General features: G+C 45.1%; 1 protein-coding gene across 3 annotated transcripts in view; it reads right to left on the reverse strand.

Moving 5' to 3' along the window:
• Window positions 1-17,836, reverse strand: part of LOC123998604 (cytospin-B-like) — a 187,965-nt gene that overhangs the window by 122,275 nt on the left and 47,854 nt on the right. For all 3 annotated transcript variants that reach the window (XM_046303616.1, XM_046303618.1, XM_046303617.1), the window contains exons 2-3: window positions 10,268-10,456; window positions 9,639-9,774 (exon numbers count right to left, since the gene is read on the reverse strand). In XM_046303616.1, the coding sequence (XP_046159572.1) occupies window positions 9,639-9,774; window positions 10,268-10,456 (325 nt within the window). The remainder of the gene's footprint in view (window positions 1-9,638; window positions 9,775-10,267; window positions 10,457-17,836) is intronic.

The following is a 17,836-nucleotide window of genomic DNA, read 5'->3' on the forward strand; positions in this document are numbered from 1 at the left end:
ATCATTGGTTATTGTTTGGCACACATTTTAAAGGGAAAAATCTCAGCAAAATGTGAAGAGTCTCAGCATCATTCTGTTAACATGGAATTACTCCACTTGCAGAAACATGGAATGTCCTTGGTCATATGTCCAGGTATTTGGAAAGCCATTAAAATACTTTTAACACATGATGTAATATATCACAGACAATGAGTCGAGTGTAGCCTGATGGAATTCATCATTACCTCTGTCTCAAACCTGTATGTACAATGCATTCGGAAAGTATTCAGACCCCTTGACAATTTCCACATTTTGTTACAAGACAGCCTTATTCTAAAATGGATGAGATTGTTTTTCCCTCCCTCATCAATCTACACCCAGTACCCCATAACGACAAAGCAAAACTGGGTTTTAGAAATGTTTGAAAATGTATATAAAAACAATTATATCACATTTACATAAGTATTCAGACCCTTCACTCAGTACCTTTGGCACACCTGTATTTGTGGAGTTTCTCCCATTCTCCTCTGCAGATCCTTTCCAGCTCTGTCAGGTTGGATGGGGAGCCTCGCTGCACAGCTATTCTCAGGTATCTCCACAGATATTCGATCGTGTTCAAGTCCAGGCTCTGGCTGGGCCACTCAAGGACATTCAGAGACTTGTCCTGAAGCCACCCCTCATTGTCTTGGCTGTGTGCTTAGGGTCGATGTCCTGTTGGAAGGTGAACCTTGGCTGTGTGGTTAGGGTCATTGTCCTGTTGGAAGGTGAACCTTCGCCCCAGTCTGAGGTCCTGAGCGCTCTGGAGGTTTTCATCAAGAAACTCGGTACTTTGCTCCGTTCATCTTTCCCTCGATCCTGACTAGTATCCCATTCCCTGCCTCTGAAAAACATCACCACAGCATAATGCTACCACCACCATGCTTCATCGTAGGTATGGTGACAGGTTTCCTCCAGACGCAACGCTTGGCATTCAGACCAAAGAGTTCAATCTTAGTTTCATCAGACCAGAGAATGTTGTTTCTCATGGTCTGAGAGTCCTTTAGGTGCCTTTTGGCAAACTTCAAGCAGGCTGTCATGTGCCTTTTACTGAGGAGTGGCTTCTGTCTGGCCACTCTACCATAAAAGCCTGATTGGTGGAGTACTGCAGAGATGGTTGTCTTTCTGGAAGGTTCTCTTCCACAGAGGAACTCTGGAGCTCTGTCAGAGTGACCATTCGGTTCTTGGTCACCTCCCTGACCAAGGCCCTTCTCCCCCGACTGCCCAGTTTGGCCCGATGGACAGTTCTAGGAAGAGTCTTGGTGGTTCCAAACTTCTTCCATTTATGAATGATGGAGGCCACTGTTCTTAGGGACCTTCAATGCTGCAGACATTTTTTGGTACCCTTCCCCAGATCTGTGGCTCGAAACAACCCTGTCTCGGAGCTCCCGGAAATTCCTTTGACCTTATGGCTTGGTTTTTTCATGCAATGTTAACTGTGGGACCTTATATAGACAGGTGAGTGCCTTTCCAAATCATGTCCAATCCATTGAATTTACAACAGGTGGACTCCAATCAAGTTGTAGAAACATCAAGGATGATCAATGGAAACAGGATGCATCTGAGCTCAATTTCGAGTGTCATAGCAAAGTGTCCGAATACATCTCTAAAAACCTGTTTTCACTTTGTCATTATGAGGTATTGCGTGTAGATTGATGAGGAAAATAAGTTATTTAATCCATTTTATAATGTGGCTGTAACGTGACTAAATGTAGAAAAAGTGAAGGTCCGAATACTTCCATCGTGTATTGTACACACAGTAGGAACAGCTAAAGCACAGGCAAGCTGCAGTCAGCCATTCAGTCAGTCAAAGCCAGTTAAAGTAGGTCTAGTGTGATCAGATTCTGATCCACCCTACTTTGTGGTATTCACACACAATGCTGCCAAACACATGAAATAGCACAGCGTTCTTCCACAATAGAGCTCACCAGCTTGTAGTCCAAATCTGGAAATTAGTTACCTCTGGTTCGTTCAGCCATTCCAATAGAGTAAGTTCATTGGGAAAGCATGGTGTTTTGGGATAAACGCCAAAAATAAGGTCTGAGGTTAACACAGCCTTAGGAGATCATATACATTTTGTTCTAGGAGACAATATCAGTCAGTTAACATGACCTTCATGAATTATGAGGCCTTTATGTGCTTGTGCTTGTTTTTATTACATAAATTCTTAAAAATTCACAAAACGTGATGTTAGCTGATGGAATATTATCTCATAGAACAAAACATGTAAAATCTCCTAAGCCTGTGTTTAACATATAACTTATTGTCGGATTTACCCAAACACCCTCCAAAAACCCCATTAATTTCCCCATAGGCTTTGGCCAACAAGCCTTGGCTGTGATGTGGTGAGGTTGGACCCTGGTGCAGAGAAGAGACCAGACGAGGAATCAGTGGTTAATGATAAACACAATACTTTACTGAGAAACAGTAGCCGCAGGATCACAGTACACTTGAAAAACAACAAACACTAAGTCTCAAAAATTCACTCAGGAAACAAACACACATGGTAAACAATTCCAGCTTCTGCAAAGGACAACAGAAAACACACCTATTTTAACAGGGAAATCATAATGAGTAAATTGGACACACCTGAGTGTCGTTAATGTTTCTAGGACGGTCTCTGCTGCCCTCTGGTGACAGGAGGAACTATGACTGTACCCCCTTCTAGGAGCGGCTCCAGCTGCGGAGCCAGGGCGACCACCACATAGTTGGTTGTAGTCCCGAACAAGTCCTGGATCCAGGATGTTCCTGGCAGGCACCCACGCCCACTCCTCGGGCCGTAGCCCTCCCAGTCCACCAGGTACCTCAGGGTGCCTTAGACCCAACGAGCCTCCAACAGATTAGTATAGGCCGGGCGACCATCAAGAAGTCAAGGGGGCGGAGGGGCAGGTGTGGGGGGAGAATGGACTGGTCCTTACCAGCTTGAGACGGGAGACATGGAAGTATGGACAGACTCTCATAGACCTGGGAAGCTGGAGGCGATAGGTCACCAGGTTGATGCGACTCAGGATCTTGAATGGTCCTATGTAGCGTGGAGTGAGCTTCCGCGAGTCCACCCTTAAGGGAAGATCACGGGTGGACAGCCACACCCGTTGACCCGCCCCGTTTGCTCATTCGACTGTGGGTGGAACCCCGAGGAGAGAATTACCGACACCCACAAAAGGGAGCAGAAGGCTTTACAATAACGTGCGACGAACTGGGGCCCACGATCCGAGAGAATGTCCAGGGGAAGTCCCTGTAGTCGAAAGACATGGGTAATCATGAGATTTGCTGAGGGCAACTTAGGTAAGGATCGAGGTATGCCCTTTGGGATGGGGGTAAGCCTGTGATAAAGTCTATGGACAGGAGGGACCAGAACTGGCTGGGGATTGGCAGAGGTTGGAGCAACCCAACTGGTCGCTGTTGTGAGGACTTGCTCAGGGCCCAGGTGGAGCAGGCCTTAATGAAGGATCTCACATCCTCAATCATGTTGGGTAACCAGAATTTCAACCTCAGGAACTCCACCGTCCGATTAACCCCAGACCCCTAATATAGAGGAGTGTCCCCATTGTAGTACTCGGGAACGGGCTGATCACGGAACATAAAATCTGTTAGTGAGACCCCGCCGGGGTCAGGTTCTCGGGTCTAGGCTTGTCGGACCATGGTCTCAATACTCCATATCACGGGGGCCACAATGCGGAAGCTGGGGATGATGAGCTTGTTGTCCCTCTCCTTGTTAGAGACATCGTGTTGATGGGACAAGGTGTCTGCTTTCTGATTCTTGGATCCCGGGCGATAGGCTAGTGTGAAGTTGAACCTGTTAAAGAACAGAGCCCACCTAACCTGGTGAGCGTTTAACCTCTTGGCTTCTTAAATGGAGACCAAGTTTTTATGGTCCTCCAAATCACGAAAGGATGAGGTTCCCCCTCCAACCAGTGTCTCCACACCTTAAGGGCCCACTTACCTGCCAAGAGCTCCCGGTTGCCTACATCGTAATTGTGTTCCGCTGGCGAGATCTGCTTGGAGAGAAAGGCACATGGGTGCAGATTCTTGTACCCCTTGTTCTGCTGTGAAAGGTACGCCACTGCCCCGGTGTCTGAGGCGTCCACCTCTACCACGAAGGGATGGGTAGGATCAGGAGGGACGAGGATGTGTCCGGAGGTGAAACATCTCTTGAGCTTCCCGAATGCCCTGTCAGCCTTGGGATCCAGCAAAAAAAATCTTTCTGGGCCGTGAGAGGCGCTGCCACCACACCAAAGTTGTGTATATAAAAAGCCTGTAAAAATTGGCAAACCCGAGGTACCGCTGGACTTGTTTGAGTGAGGTGGGACGGGGCCAGTCAATGACCGTTCTTACTTTTATGGGGTCCATTTGGATGCTAGCAGTAAAGATAATGTGGCCCAGGAAAGAAACTTGGGGAACTCACACTTCTCTATCTTGTTGTATAGTTGACTCTGCAGGATGAGTCTCAGGACTTGGCAGACGTGTAGGATGTGTTCCAGAAAGGTCTTGGAGAAGGTAAACAAAGACGAACCGATTCAACATATTCCTAAGCGTGTCATTGACTAATGCTTGGAAGACTGCCGGTGAGTTAGATAATCCAAACGGCATGACTAAATACTCATGGTGGCCACTCGGGGTGTTAAAGGCAGTTTTCCATTCATCTCTCTTTGATTCTCACCAGATTATAAGTGTTGTGGAGGTCCAATTTGGTGAAGAATTGGGCCCCATGGACCAACTCCAAAGCGGCGGACATCAGGGGTAGAGGGTAACGATTCTTAATCGTAATCCTGTTCAGTCTGTAATCGATACAGGGACGCAGACCTCCAGCCTTCTTCTCCACAAAGAAGAAGTCTGTACCAGCTGGGGACGAAGAGGAGCGATGTAATTGTCATGACTGCTTCCCCATGGGAAGGGGGGTGCCGGGTAGGAGTTCTATGGTGCATCTTATGGATGATGAGAAGGGAGGGTAGCGGATTGCCTCTTACTGAAGGCATCCCGGAGGTCGAAGTCCTCGGGAGGCAGAGCGGAAAAGTCTTGGTCGTCAAATGTATGCCGGGGAACACGGCGAGGCTCTTGGTGGGGGTCTGAGGCATTTAGTCTGGCAGTTCATACCCCAGTCTAGTAGGTGGACCAGGATAATAGTGGGTTATGTAGCACTAGCCAGGGGTACCCTAGGTTAAGGCGGTTCTCGGGAGCAGTGATCAAAAGGAAACCTAGAATGTCTGAGTGGTTTGGACACACCTGAGTGTCGTTAATGTCTATAGGACGGTCTCTGCCGCCCTCTGGTGACAGGTGGAACCATGACAATGGCGGAGTTAATGCCTACAAAAAGATGCCGTTACTACTGCTCTCTATGTGAGACTGAATATTGTTCCCATAGTTCAATTATGCCCAACCTGGCCCGTCACATCAACACGTGAAAGGTAGGTACAACACACACACACACACACACACACACACACACACACACACACACACACACACACACACACACACACACACACACACACACACACACACACACACACACACACACACACACACACACACACACACACACACACACACACACACACGTTTGTTTTACTATCCTTGTGGGGACCAAACAATTAAATCCCATTCAAAATCCTATTTTCCCTAACCCCTAACCCTAACCTTAAAAATATACTTTTTCCTTGTGGGGACCGGTGAAATGTCCCCTTACTTGTCCAATTTTCCTTGTTTTACTATCCTTGTGAGGACTTCTGACTCCTACAAGGATAGTAAAACCAAACACACACACACACACAGAAATAGACAAACTTGTTTTCTGTTGAAATTAACAGCCAGTCAGGCAAAAAAAGTAGTAAACATATCAGAGACAGACATGCAAGCGACTAAACAACAGCAGGTTGTATAAAGGAAGGATCTTCCTATGACGCAGCAGCAACAACATACTTCACACTGGGACACCATAAACAATCAAACACTTAACTTTTTAATTCTCCTAAGAAGCCCTTATGCTCAGTTCAGTCAAAACCCAGACAGGGTTTATACAACAGCTAAGGGTCTAGTTTATTATTCACATGCTCAGAAAATCATTACAAGAACCTTAATTGTGTAATGCAAATACTTATGTGACATGGAACATATAATGCAATTCAAATTTCAGTGTAAAACAGACTATAAAGTATAGTTGAATCTAATATAAATTTACGGCAAATCCAAATGACATTAAACAGTGAACTAGTCAAAATATTTAGAAAATATAGCCTATAATGAATGACTGCTGTAATTGAGAGATCTATCTTAATGATTGATGTGTACAGCATGTGTCCAGTGGGCGAAAGTGTGATACAGATACAGTATTATGCTGTCACAATGACAGAGCCCTGGGTTAATTTGCTAAGGTTGTTATTGAGGTTCCAACACAGAGTCCAACACAGTCAACTCAGTCAAACACATGTTCTGGGTGTTCTTTTGTAAGATGGCCTCATGCTCACCCATGTTCGGACCCCTGACTTACAGTCCCTAACACTAAAATCTGACTGTGTAACTCACTAACAACAACCCAACACATTCACGCTTGCTGCACTAACGCACACACAAAGACACATATTGTAGGTGTGCACACGCTTCACACACACACACACACACACACACACACACACACACACACACACACACACACACACACACACACACACACACACACACACACACACACACACACACACACACACACACACACACACACACACACACACACACACACACACACACAAATCTCTCTAAGGAGAACAATGTCCACTCACTGTGTCAGGTTTGGACCCAGAAACAATAGGAGACTACTCAGACTACCACCTGCATCCCAACAGGCCAGCTAGACACTGAACAGATATGGAAATAAAGAGGGGATTTCAGGGAAAGTTCTTTATGGCTTGTATTGTAGAACTTGAGCCTTTTCAGAAAAATCAGAGTGATGATCTATGGCCCTCTAGTGGCCATCAGGGGAAGTTGTACCCGATGTCTCCCTGGTTGTACATCACAGAGCAAAATGAAATCAGCAACAGGAGTGAAGTGTGCTTCTGAACTTATTATTGGAAAACACCATTACCCTCTCTGATATGTAAATGCAGTGTGTGTGATTATTTCACACAGACAGACCACTCAGCATATAAAAAGTAAACTACAATATTTGATAGAATAACATTGATTGATACTTGTCCATTCAGTTTTTGTCGGAAGGACCCAGAGTTTACATTTTATTTTCAGGTGGAATATTGTTTCATATGGATAACAGAGAAAGAGGAAGTAAAAGGGACGTGTGATTGTGTGTGCGTGTTTCAAGTTTAATGTTTTATTAGTCATATGTGCAGGATACACATGGTATACACCGCCCAACGAAATGCTTATTGCAGGTTCCTTCTGGACAATGCAACAACAATAAGAAATAAGAAAATATAAGAATATTTTATTTTACCTTTATTTAACTAGGCAAGTCAGTTAAGAACAAATTCTTATTTTCAATGACGGCCTAGGAACAGTGGGTTAACTGCCATTTACTTTATGAACATAAAATAAATGGCTCAGTAGAATAGAATAAACCTTTTAGCATAAGAATAACACACAATTTATAGTCCAATATTTACACGTGTTTTGGGGAAGGGGGGATTGGAGGGTAGTGTTTAAATTGTGCAGTGTAATAATAAGAGTGGTTGCAGCAGTTGTGATATGTGTGTAGCATGAATGTACATATACAGTGCATTTCAGAAAGTATTCAGAACCCTTGATTTTTTCCACATTTTGTTATGTTCTTGCCTTACTCTAAAATGTATTAAATACATGTTTTCCCTCATCAATCTACACACAATACCCCATAACTACAAAGTGAAAACAGGTTTTTAGACATTTTTGCAAATGTAATACAACTAAAAAACAGAAACACCTTATTTACATAAGTATCCATACCCTTTTCTATGAAACTCGAAATTGAGCTCCGGTGCATCCTGTTTCCATTGATCATCCTTGAGATGTTTCTACAACTTGATTGGAGTCCACCTGTGGTAAATTCAATTGATTGGACATGATTTGGAAAGGCACACACCTGTCTATATAAGGTCCCACAATTGACAGTGCATGTCAGAGTAAAAACCAAGCCATGAGGTCGAAGGAATTGTCTGTAGAGCTCTGAGACAGAAAAGTGTTGAGGCACAGATCTGGGGAAGGGTATCAAAAAATGTCTGCAGCATTGAAGAACACAGTGGCCTCCATCATTCTTAAATGGAAGAAGTTTGGAACCACCAAGGCTCTTCCCAGCCAAACTGAGCAATCAGGGAAGAAGGGCCTTGGTCAGGGAGGTGACCAAGAACCCGATGGTCACTCTGACAGAGCTCCAGAGTTCTTCTGTGGAAATGGGAGAACCTTCCAGAAGGACCACCATCTCTGCAGCACTCCACCAATCAGGCTTTTATGGTAGAGTGGCCAGACGGAAGCCACTCCTCAGTAAAAAGGCACATGACAGCCCGCACCTAAAGGACTCTCAGACCATGAGAAACAACATTCTCTGGTCTGATGAAACTAAGATTGAACTCTTTGGCCTGAATGCCAATCGACACATTTGGAGGAAACCTGGCACCATCCCTACGGTAAAGCATGGTGGTGGCAGCATCATGCTGTGGTGATGTTTTTCAGCGGGAGGGAATTGGAGACTAGTCAGGATCGAGGGAAAGATGAACGCCGCAAAGTACAGAGATCCTTGATGAAAACCTGCTCTAGGGTGCTCAGAACCAGACTGGGGCGAAGGTTCACCTTCAAACAGGACAACGACCCTAAGCACACAGCCAAGACAATGCAGGACTGGCTTCGGGACAAGTCTCTGAATGTCCTTGAGTGGCCCAGCCAGAGCCCGGACTTCAACCTGATCGAACATCTCTGGAGACACCTGAAAATAGCTGTGCAGCAACGCTCTCCTTCCAACCTGACAGAGCTTGAGAGGATCTGCAGAGAAGATCGGGAGAAACTCCCCAAATACAGGTGTGTCAAGCTTGTAGTGTCATACACAAGAAGGCTCGAGGATGTAATAGCTGCCAATGGTGCTTCAACAAAGTACTGAGTGAAGGGTCTGAATACTTATGTACATTTGCAAAAATGTTTTTAAAAATTGTTTGAGCTTTGTCATTATTGGGTATTGTGTTAAAAATTGATGAGAGGAAAAAATATGTAATACAGAATAAGGCTGTAATGTAACAAAATATGGAAAAAGTCAAAGGGTCTGAATACTTTATATTATTATTATATATTATTATTATTATTAATACTTTCCGAATGCACTCTATGTGTGTGTGTGGGGTGGTTCTTCTATACATGTGGGGACCTAAAATCCCCAAAAGTCCCCTCAATGATAGTAAAACAAGAAAAATGATCCCTTGTGGGGACTTTTTGTTCTCCATAAGAACAAAAGCTATTTTAAATTTAGGGGTTCGGATTAGGGTTAGAATTAGGGTTAGGGTAATGGGTTAGTCGTTAGGTTTAAGTTTAAGAGTTAGATTTAGTTAAAGTTTGGGAAAATAAGATTTTGAATGGAAATAAATGTTACGTCCCCAAGAGGATAGAAGAACAAAACATGTGGGTGTGTGTGCACTGAACTATGGGTCCCCTACCTGAGAGGCTGCGAGGTCTTGCTTCGGCCAGGTCAGAGATGGCCCCTGCAGTGACAGTCTTCTTCATGCGTGAGCCTGTGGATGCTGCCCCCAGGGCAGGCTTGGCCAGTGTGTCATCACTACTGGCCCTCTTCAGCTAGAACAATATACACATACATACACACTCAGTCAGGATTTAGCAAACCACAGATTACCTTACCAATTGGAAAACATCCTCAATCTACTGGTATTAAATTGAAAAGCACTCTCAGACAAATAATCATGCTGTCAATGCAACCCTTTTTGGTTCCAGGTAGAACCCGTTTGGGTTTAATGTAAAAACCCTCTGTGGAAAGGGGATAGCTGAAGAACCCTTTTAGGTTCTAGATAGCACCTTTTTTTCTAAGAGTGTGTATGCTTTGTGAAACCCCGCCGAGATCAGTGTCTGTGATGCAGAGGTAGGCTAATTCAATTGAACATTTATTTCAATCATCCAAATGGACAGAGATGCTCTTAGAAAAATGTAAGGGGTGGTATCTTCCCCTATCTCCCTCCCACCTGTTCCACTCCCAACCTCCCACCATTCATCAAGGAGATGTTGGGTGTGTTCAGTGGTGCCCCTGTCATCTACTGTGTCTGGCACCACTCACCCTGCTAAGGCGCAGGTCTGTGGCCAGGGTGTTGGAGGATCTGGAGGTTTTGATGCCTGTAGCTGTGGTGGAGGTGGTGGTAGAGGGGGCAAGGGAGGCTTGCTTGGCCCTCTCCTGGAGCCCTGGCTTGGGCAGCACTGCCTTGGCCATGCCCCCTTTCAGCATGACTCTGTCTGCTATACCTGCTGCCTACAATGGACAGGAGAGAGAGAGATAACAGGGTGTAAATATTATTATGAATACATGGGTATGACACAAATGCTTCAGTCATTGTGACCTCTGCTGGTTGAAATGATGAAGTAGAACTGAATCACGATTAGCCTATATATTCTGTACGGGTTTACATTATTTAGCTTATTTCAATAGAAATAAGTGAAACATGGCCTGCGGTATTAGATAAACTATTCCAGATTCACATCAAAATAGGCTACCCTTTGGGTGGCATCCGGTACAGGAAAAGATGACTACATCTTATCAAGCAGATATTGGGTACATTTGATATTGGGTGCAATTGTAAAGTGAAAGGGAGACTACTGTAGGCCTATATGTTTGAGAGAAGAGAGAGTATAGTGTGTGAAGGGGTGGTTAGCGGATATGGTGCTGCCACTGATGGCATTTCAGCCTGTGCCAAGACATACAAGACAGTGTATGGGTATGACACCACTCTGAGCAGAGTGAGAGGACAGCTGAGGTATTGAGACTGTCAACTCCTGCTAGTCAGGACACATCATGTTACAGAGCTGAGAAAACACAGCCTCCTGTCCAATCAAATCTCCTCCACACCACTGGGACTGGAAACCAAATATAACACAACACACTCAGACCACACAACTGAGTTGGTTTGAAGGCACTTAACTAGGGGAAGATGCAGATTGTAATTTAACTGGCAGTGGCTTGGCATCAATAACCAATGCACATGTCCGTTTGCCAAATAGAGACAAATATTCTGAATAGCCTACACATAATGAAATATGATGTAGGCTAGTCTGTGTCCAGCAGACAGGTGGTGCTCTTAGCTTGGAGAGTCACTGACTGCTTTCTCCACTCTTTACTGTAATGAGCTTTACTACAGCTCCCTGTGGAACTCATTCATTGATTTGAAGCAAGGTGGGGAGGTGAGGTCTGAGGGAAGGGTATCCCAATCATTACTGACTGACACGCATAGCATACACAAACAAACAAACACAGAGTGAGAGTGCCTCATTTCTACCAGCATGTCACCTGTGCAACTAGAGGCGGAAAAAACTTGAAAGCAACTTAACTACACACACAGAAATGCATACAAAGCTCTCCCTCGTCCTCCATTTGGCAAATCTGACCATAACTCTATCCTCCTGATTTTTGCTTACAAGCAAAAACACAAACAGGAAGTACCAGTGACGCGCTGAATACGGAAGTGGTCCGATGAAGCGGATGTTAAGCTACAGGACTGTTTCGCTAGCACAGGCTGGAATATGTTCTGGAATTCATCCGCTGGCATTAAGGAAATTATCACATCAGTCACCGGCTTCATTAATAAATTAATCGATGATGCCGTCCCCACGGTGAACCACCAGATGCTATGGATTACAGGCAACATCCACACTGAGCTAAAGGCTAGAGCTGCCACTTTCAGGGAGCGGGACACTAATACAGACGCTTATAAGAAATCCCACTACGACCTCCGACGAGCCTTCAAACAGGCTTGAATCCTAATATGCCGGCTCTGAGTTCGTCAGATGTGGAAGAGTATTTCAAACTATCACAGATTACAAAGGGAAACACAACCGCAAGCTGCGCAGTGATGCGAGCCTACCAGATGAGCTAATTGCTTTTTAGGGCAAGGCAAGCAACACTGAACAATGCATGAGAGCACCAGCTGTTCTGGATGCTCTCCGTAACCGATGTGAGTAAGACCTTTAAACAGGTTAACATTAACAAAGCCGCAGGGTCAAGCAGATTACCAGGGCGCATACTCAGAGCATACGCTGACCAGCTGGCACGTGTTTTCAATAACATTTTCAACCCCTCTCTGACCCAGTCTGCTATACCTACAGTTGAAGTCAGAAGTTTACATGCACCTTAGCCAAATACATTTAAACTCAGTTTTTCACAATTCCTGCCATTTAATCCTAGTAAAAAATTCCCTGTCTTAGGTCAGTTAGGATCACCACTTTATTTTAAGAATGTAAAATGTCAGAATAATAGTTGAGACAATGATTTATTTCAGCTTTATTTCTTTCATCACATTCCCAGTCAGTCAGAAGTTTACATACACTCAATGTTATGCAGGTGAATGAGGACCCAAAAGCGACTTGGCGAAAACAGAGTCTTTAATCCAGTAAAGTAACTTTACAATCAAAAGGCATAATTCTACTCGTAATGACGAGAACAGACTGGAGACTTGATCAAGAACTGCAGGTTGCCTCGGGAAGGCACTTGAACGTAGCAGACTCAGACACCTGCTCACCACGCAGCATCTGAGGGAAACACGACACGACAGGGCGATACATAGACACAGCACGGTGAACAATAGACAAGGATCCGACAGGACAGGAACGGAAAACAAGGGAAGAAATAGGGACTCTAATCAGGGGAAAAGATAAGGAACAGGTGTGGGAAGACTAAATGATTGATTAGGGGAATAGGAACAGCTGGGAGCAGGAACGGAACGATAGAGAGAAGAGAGAGAGGAAGGGAGAGAGAAAAAGGGGAACGAACCTAAAAAAACCAGCAGGGGGGAAAACGAACAGAAGGAAAAGCAAAATGACAAGATGATATAAGACAAAACATGACAGTACCCCCCCACTCACCGAGCGCCTCCTGGCGCTCTCGAGGAGGAACACTGGCGGCAACGGAGGAAATCATAGATCACAAACGGTCCAGCACGTCCCGAGAAAGAACCCAACTCCTCTCCTCAGGACCGTAACGAAAAACGATAAAAAAGGGAAACTAGGGTACTACTCAAAAAAAAAAAAAATGAGACACGGGTAGAGAACTGAAAGCTTTAGAGCAAACAGGACCAAACAGGCCAGGAGAGTAACAACTAGGGACAGACTGAGACACAGCAAGGGCAGGAACAAGAACAGGAGAGATGCGATGGCAGGGAACAGACTGAGACCCAGCAAGACCAGGAGCAGAAGCAGAAAAAAAAATTACCAGACTTCTTCTGCGCGCAGTCTGAACACGCAGCCACGAAACGGCGCGTGTCACGCTCCTGAGTAGGCCACCAAAACCGCTGGCGAATAGAAGCAAGCGTACCCCGAACGCCGGGATGGCCAGCTAACTTGGCAGAGTGAGCCCACTGAAGAACAGCCAGACGAGTAGAAACAGGAACGAAAAGAAGGTTACTAGGACAAGCGCGCGGCGACGCAGTGTGCGTGAGTGCTTGCTTAACCTGTCTCTCAATTCCCCAGACAGTCAACCCGACAACACGCCCAACAGGAAGGATCCCCTCGGGATCGGTAGGAGCCACAGAAGAACTAAAGAGACGGGATAAAGCATGAGGCTTGGTGTTCTTAGTACCCGGGCAATAAGAAATAACGAACTCGAAACGAGCGAAAAACAACGCCCAACGAGCATGACGCGCATTCAGTCGTTTGGCATAACGGATGTACTCAAGGTTCTTTTGGTCAGTCCAAACGACAAAAGGAACAGTCGCCCCCTCCAACCACTGTCGCCATTTGCCTAGGGCTAAACGGATGGCGAGCAGTTCGCGGTTAGCCACATCATAGTTACGTTCCGACGGTGACAGGCGATGAGAAAAATACGCACAAGGGTGGACCCCATCGTCAGTATCGGAGCGCTGGGACAGAATGGCTCCCACGCCCACCCCGACGCGTCAACCTCAACAATAAACTGTTTAGTGACGTCAGGTGCAACAAGGATAGGAGCGGATGCAAAACGCTTCTTAAAGAGATCAGAACAACAATCATACGACCGGTGAGGAGGAAGGGAGTTGGTTCTGGACCGACTGAAGACCGTGCGCAGACCATGATATTCCTCCGGCACTCCTGTCAAATCACCAGGTTCCTCCTGAGAAGAGGGGACAGAACAAACAGGAGAAATAGCAGACATTAAACACGTCACATGACAAGAAACGTTCCAGGAAAGGATAGAATTACTAGACCAATCAAAAGAAGGATTATGACACACTAGCCAGGGATGACCCAAAACAACAGGTGTAAAAGGTGAACAAAAAATCAAAAACGAAATGGTCTCACTATGGTTACCAGATACAGTGAGGGTTAAAGGTAGTGTTTCATATAATATACTGGGGAGAGGACTACCATCCAAGGCAAACATGACCGTGGGCTCCCTAACTGTCTGAGAGGAATGTCATGTTCCCGCGCCCAGGCTTCGTCCATAAAACAGCCCTCTGCCCCAGAGTCTATTAATGCACTGCAGGAAGCTGCCGATCCGGTCCAGCGTAGATGGACCGGTAAGGTAGTACATGTACTTGACGGAGAGGACCGTCTAGTAGCGCTTATCAGTCGCCCTCCGCTTACTGATGAGCTCTGGCCTTTAACTGGACATGAAATGACAAAATGACCAGCGGAACCGCAATAGAGACAGAGGCGGTTGGTGATTCTCCGTTCCCTCTCCTTAGTCGAGATGCGAATACCCCCAGCTGCATGGGCTCAACACCTGAGTCAGTGGGGAAAGACGGTAGTGTCGGAGAGAGGGGAGACACAGTTAACGCGAGCTCTCTTCTATGAGCTCGGTGACGAAGATCTACCCGTCATTCAATGCGAATAGCGAGTTCAATCAAAGAATCCACGCTGGATGGAACCTCCCGAGAGAGAATCTCATCCTTAACCTTAGCGTGGAGTCCCTCCAGAAAACGAGCGAGCAACGCCTGCTCGTTCCAGTTACTGGAGGCAGCAAGAGTGCGAAACTCTATAGAGTAATCCGTTATGGATCGATTACCTTGACATAGGGAAGACAGGGACCAGGAAGCTTCTTTCCCAAAAACTGAGCGATCAAAAACCCTTATCATCTCCTCTTTAAAGTTCAGATAATTGTTAGTACACTCAGCGCTTGCCTCCCAGATAGCTGTGCCCCACTGCCGAGCCCGACCAGTAAGGAGTGATATGACGTAGGCAATCCGAGCTCTCTCTTGAGTATGTGTTGGGTTGGAGAGAGAAAACTATATCACACTGGGTGAGAAAGGAGCGGCACTCAGTGGGCTGCCCAGAATAACATGGTGGGTTATTAACCCTAGGTTCCGGAGGCTCGGAAGAACCGGAAGTAGCTGGTGACACGAGACGAAGACTCTGATACTGTCCTGAGAGGTCGGAGACCTGAGCGGCCAGGGTCTCAACGGCAAGCCGAGCAGCAGACAATTCCTGCTCCTGTCTGCCGAGCATCGCTCCCTGGAACTCGAGAGTAGAGTAGAGAGAATCCATAGTCGCTGGGTCCATTCTTGGTCGGATCCTTCTGTTATGCAGGTGAATGAGGACCCAAAAGCGACTTGGCGAAAACAGAGTCTTTAATCCAGTAAAGTAACTTTACAATCAAAAGGCATAATTCTACTCGTAATGACGAGAACAGACTGGAGACTTGATCAAGAACTGCAGGTTGCCTCGGGAAGGCACTTGAACGTAGCAGACTCAGACACCTGCTCACCACGCAGCATCTGAGGGAAACACGACACGACAGGGCGATACATAGACACAGCACGGTGAACAATAGACAAGGATCCGACAGGACAGGAACGGAAAACAAGGGAAGAAATAGGGACTCTAATCAGGGGAAAAGATAAGGAACAGGTGTGGGAAGACTAAATGATTGATTAGGGGAATAGGAACAGCTGGGAGCAGGAACGGAACGATAGAGAGAAGAGAGAGAGGAAGGGAGAGAGAAAAAGGGGAACGAACCTAAAAAAACCAGCAGGGGGAAAACGAACAGAAGGAAAAGCAAAATGACAAGATGATATAAGACAAAACATGACACTCAATTAGTATTTGGTAGCATTGCCTTTAAATTGTTTAACTTGGGTCAAACATTTAGATTTTGGGTGGCCTTCCACAAGCTTCCCACAATAAGTTGGGTGTATTTTGGCCCATTCCTCCTGCCAGAGCTGGTGTAACTGAGTCAAGTTTGTAAGCCTCCTTGCTCGTACATGCTTTTTCAGTTCTGCCCACAAATATTCTATAGGATTTGAGGTCAGGGCTTTGTGATGGCCACTCCAATAACTTGACTTTGTTGTCCTTAAGCCATTTGCCACAACTTTGGAAGTATGCTTGGGGTCATTGTCCATTTGGAAGATTCATTTGCGACCAAGCTTTAACTTCCTGACTGATGTCTTGAGATGTTGCTTCAATATATCTACATAATTTTCCTGCCTCATGATGCCATCTATTTTGCAAAGTGCACCAGTCCCTCCTGCAGCAGAGCACCCCCACAACATGATGCTGCCACCACAACTTTAAAGTACCACTGAAGTCATTTTATGGGTATCTGTACTTTACTATTTATATTTTGGACAACTTTGACTTTTACTACTTTTACTACATACTTTTTAATTCATACATTTTCCCTGACACCCAAATGTACTAGTTACATTTTAATGCTTATCAGGACAGAAAAATGGTCCAATTCACACACTTATCAAGAGAACATCCTTTATCATCCATACTGCCTCTGATCTGGCAGACCCACTAAACACAAACGCTTCGTTTGTAAATTACGTTTTTTTTTTATGGTGCCGTCTGATTTGCTTAATATAAGGAATTTGAAATGATTTATACTTTTACTTTTGATACTTAAGTATATTTTAGCAATTAAATGTACTTTTTACATTAAGTATATGTAAAACCAAATACTTTTAGACTTTTACTCAAGTAGTATTTTACAGGGTGACTTTCACTTTTACTTGAGTAATTTTCTATTAAGGCATCTTTACTTTTACTCAAGTATGACAATTGTGTACTTTTTCCACTACTGTGTACATATTTACCTCTGGTGTCCTACATCAATAAAAGGGATCAGCTGAGGGCTTAGGGCAGACAGCTTCCGCATTTACTCTAGTTACTGCAGCATACAGCATAGACCTAAAGTTACCATTTCTATTGCAGGAAGGCCTATTTAGAATCAAATTGAGTCGTACTTCAACTCTACAATAAACTAAAAAGCTAATCTAAGCAAAGGGCACTTCTGCATTATAATAAGTTGCATTAAAATCTAGACATGATTCTTTGAGATCCAAACAGTGCATACTAAGAGATAGCAGGCCAGAAAGGGCAAAACGAATGGAAAGTGAGACGTCACCACATTCGGCAGATCAGTCAGGGAACGATGCAGGGTGTATGTGTTCTTAAAACATTAACCAACATCACAGTTAGCATACCTCCAGCCCTAACACTGCAAGGCATTTAGCACATTTAACGTGACATGGTACAAGCAGCTTGCCTCTTATTTTTAGCCCAGGCTTTCACACAACCTCCTGGGGTGTATATTGAAATGCAGCATGAGCAGAAATAAAACCAAGCTGGCTTCCCAGCAAAATCATCTACCCAGATCTGGGTTCAAATGGTTTTTTAAAACATTAAAATAGTTTGAGATGACGGCCAGGTGGGCAGAGTTTTG

This window comes from Oncorhynchus gorbuscha, linkage group LG16 (assembly GCF_021184085.1).
Source record: "Oncorhynchus gorbuscha isolate QuinsamMale2020 ecotype Even-year linkage group LG16, OgorEven_v1.0, whole genome shotgun sequence".
Lineage (NCBI taxonomy): Eukaryota > Metazoa > Chordata > Actinopteri > Salmoniformes > Salmonidae > Oncorhynchus > Oncorhynchus gorbuscha.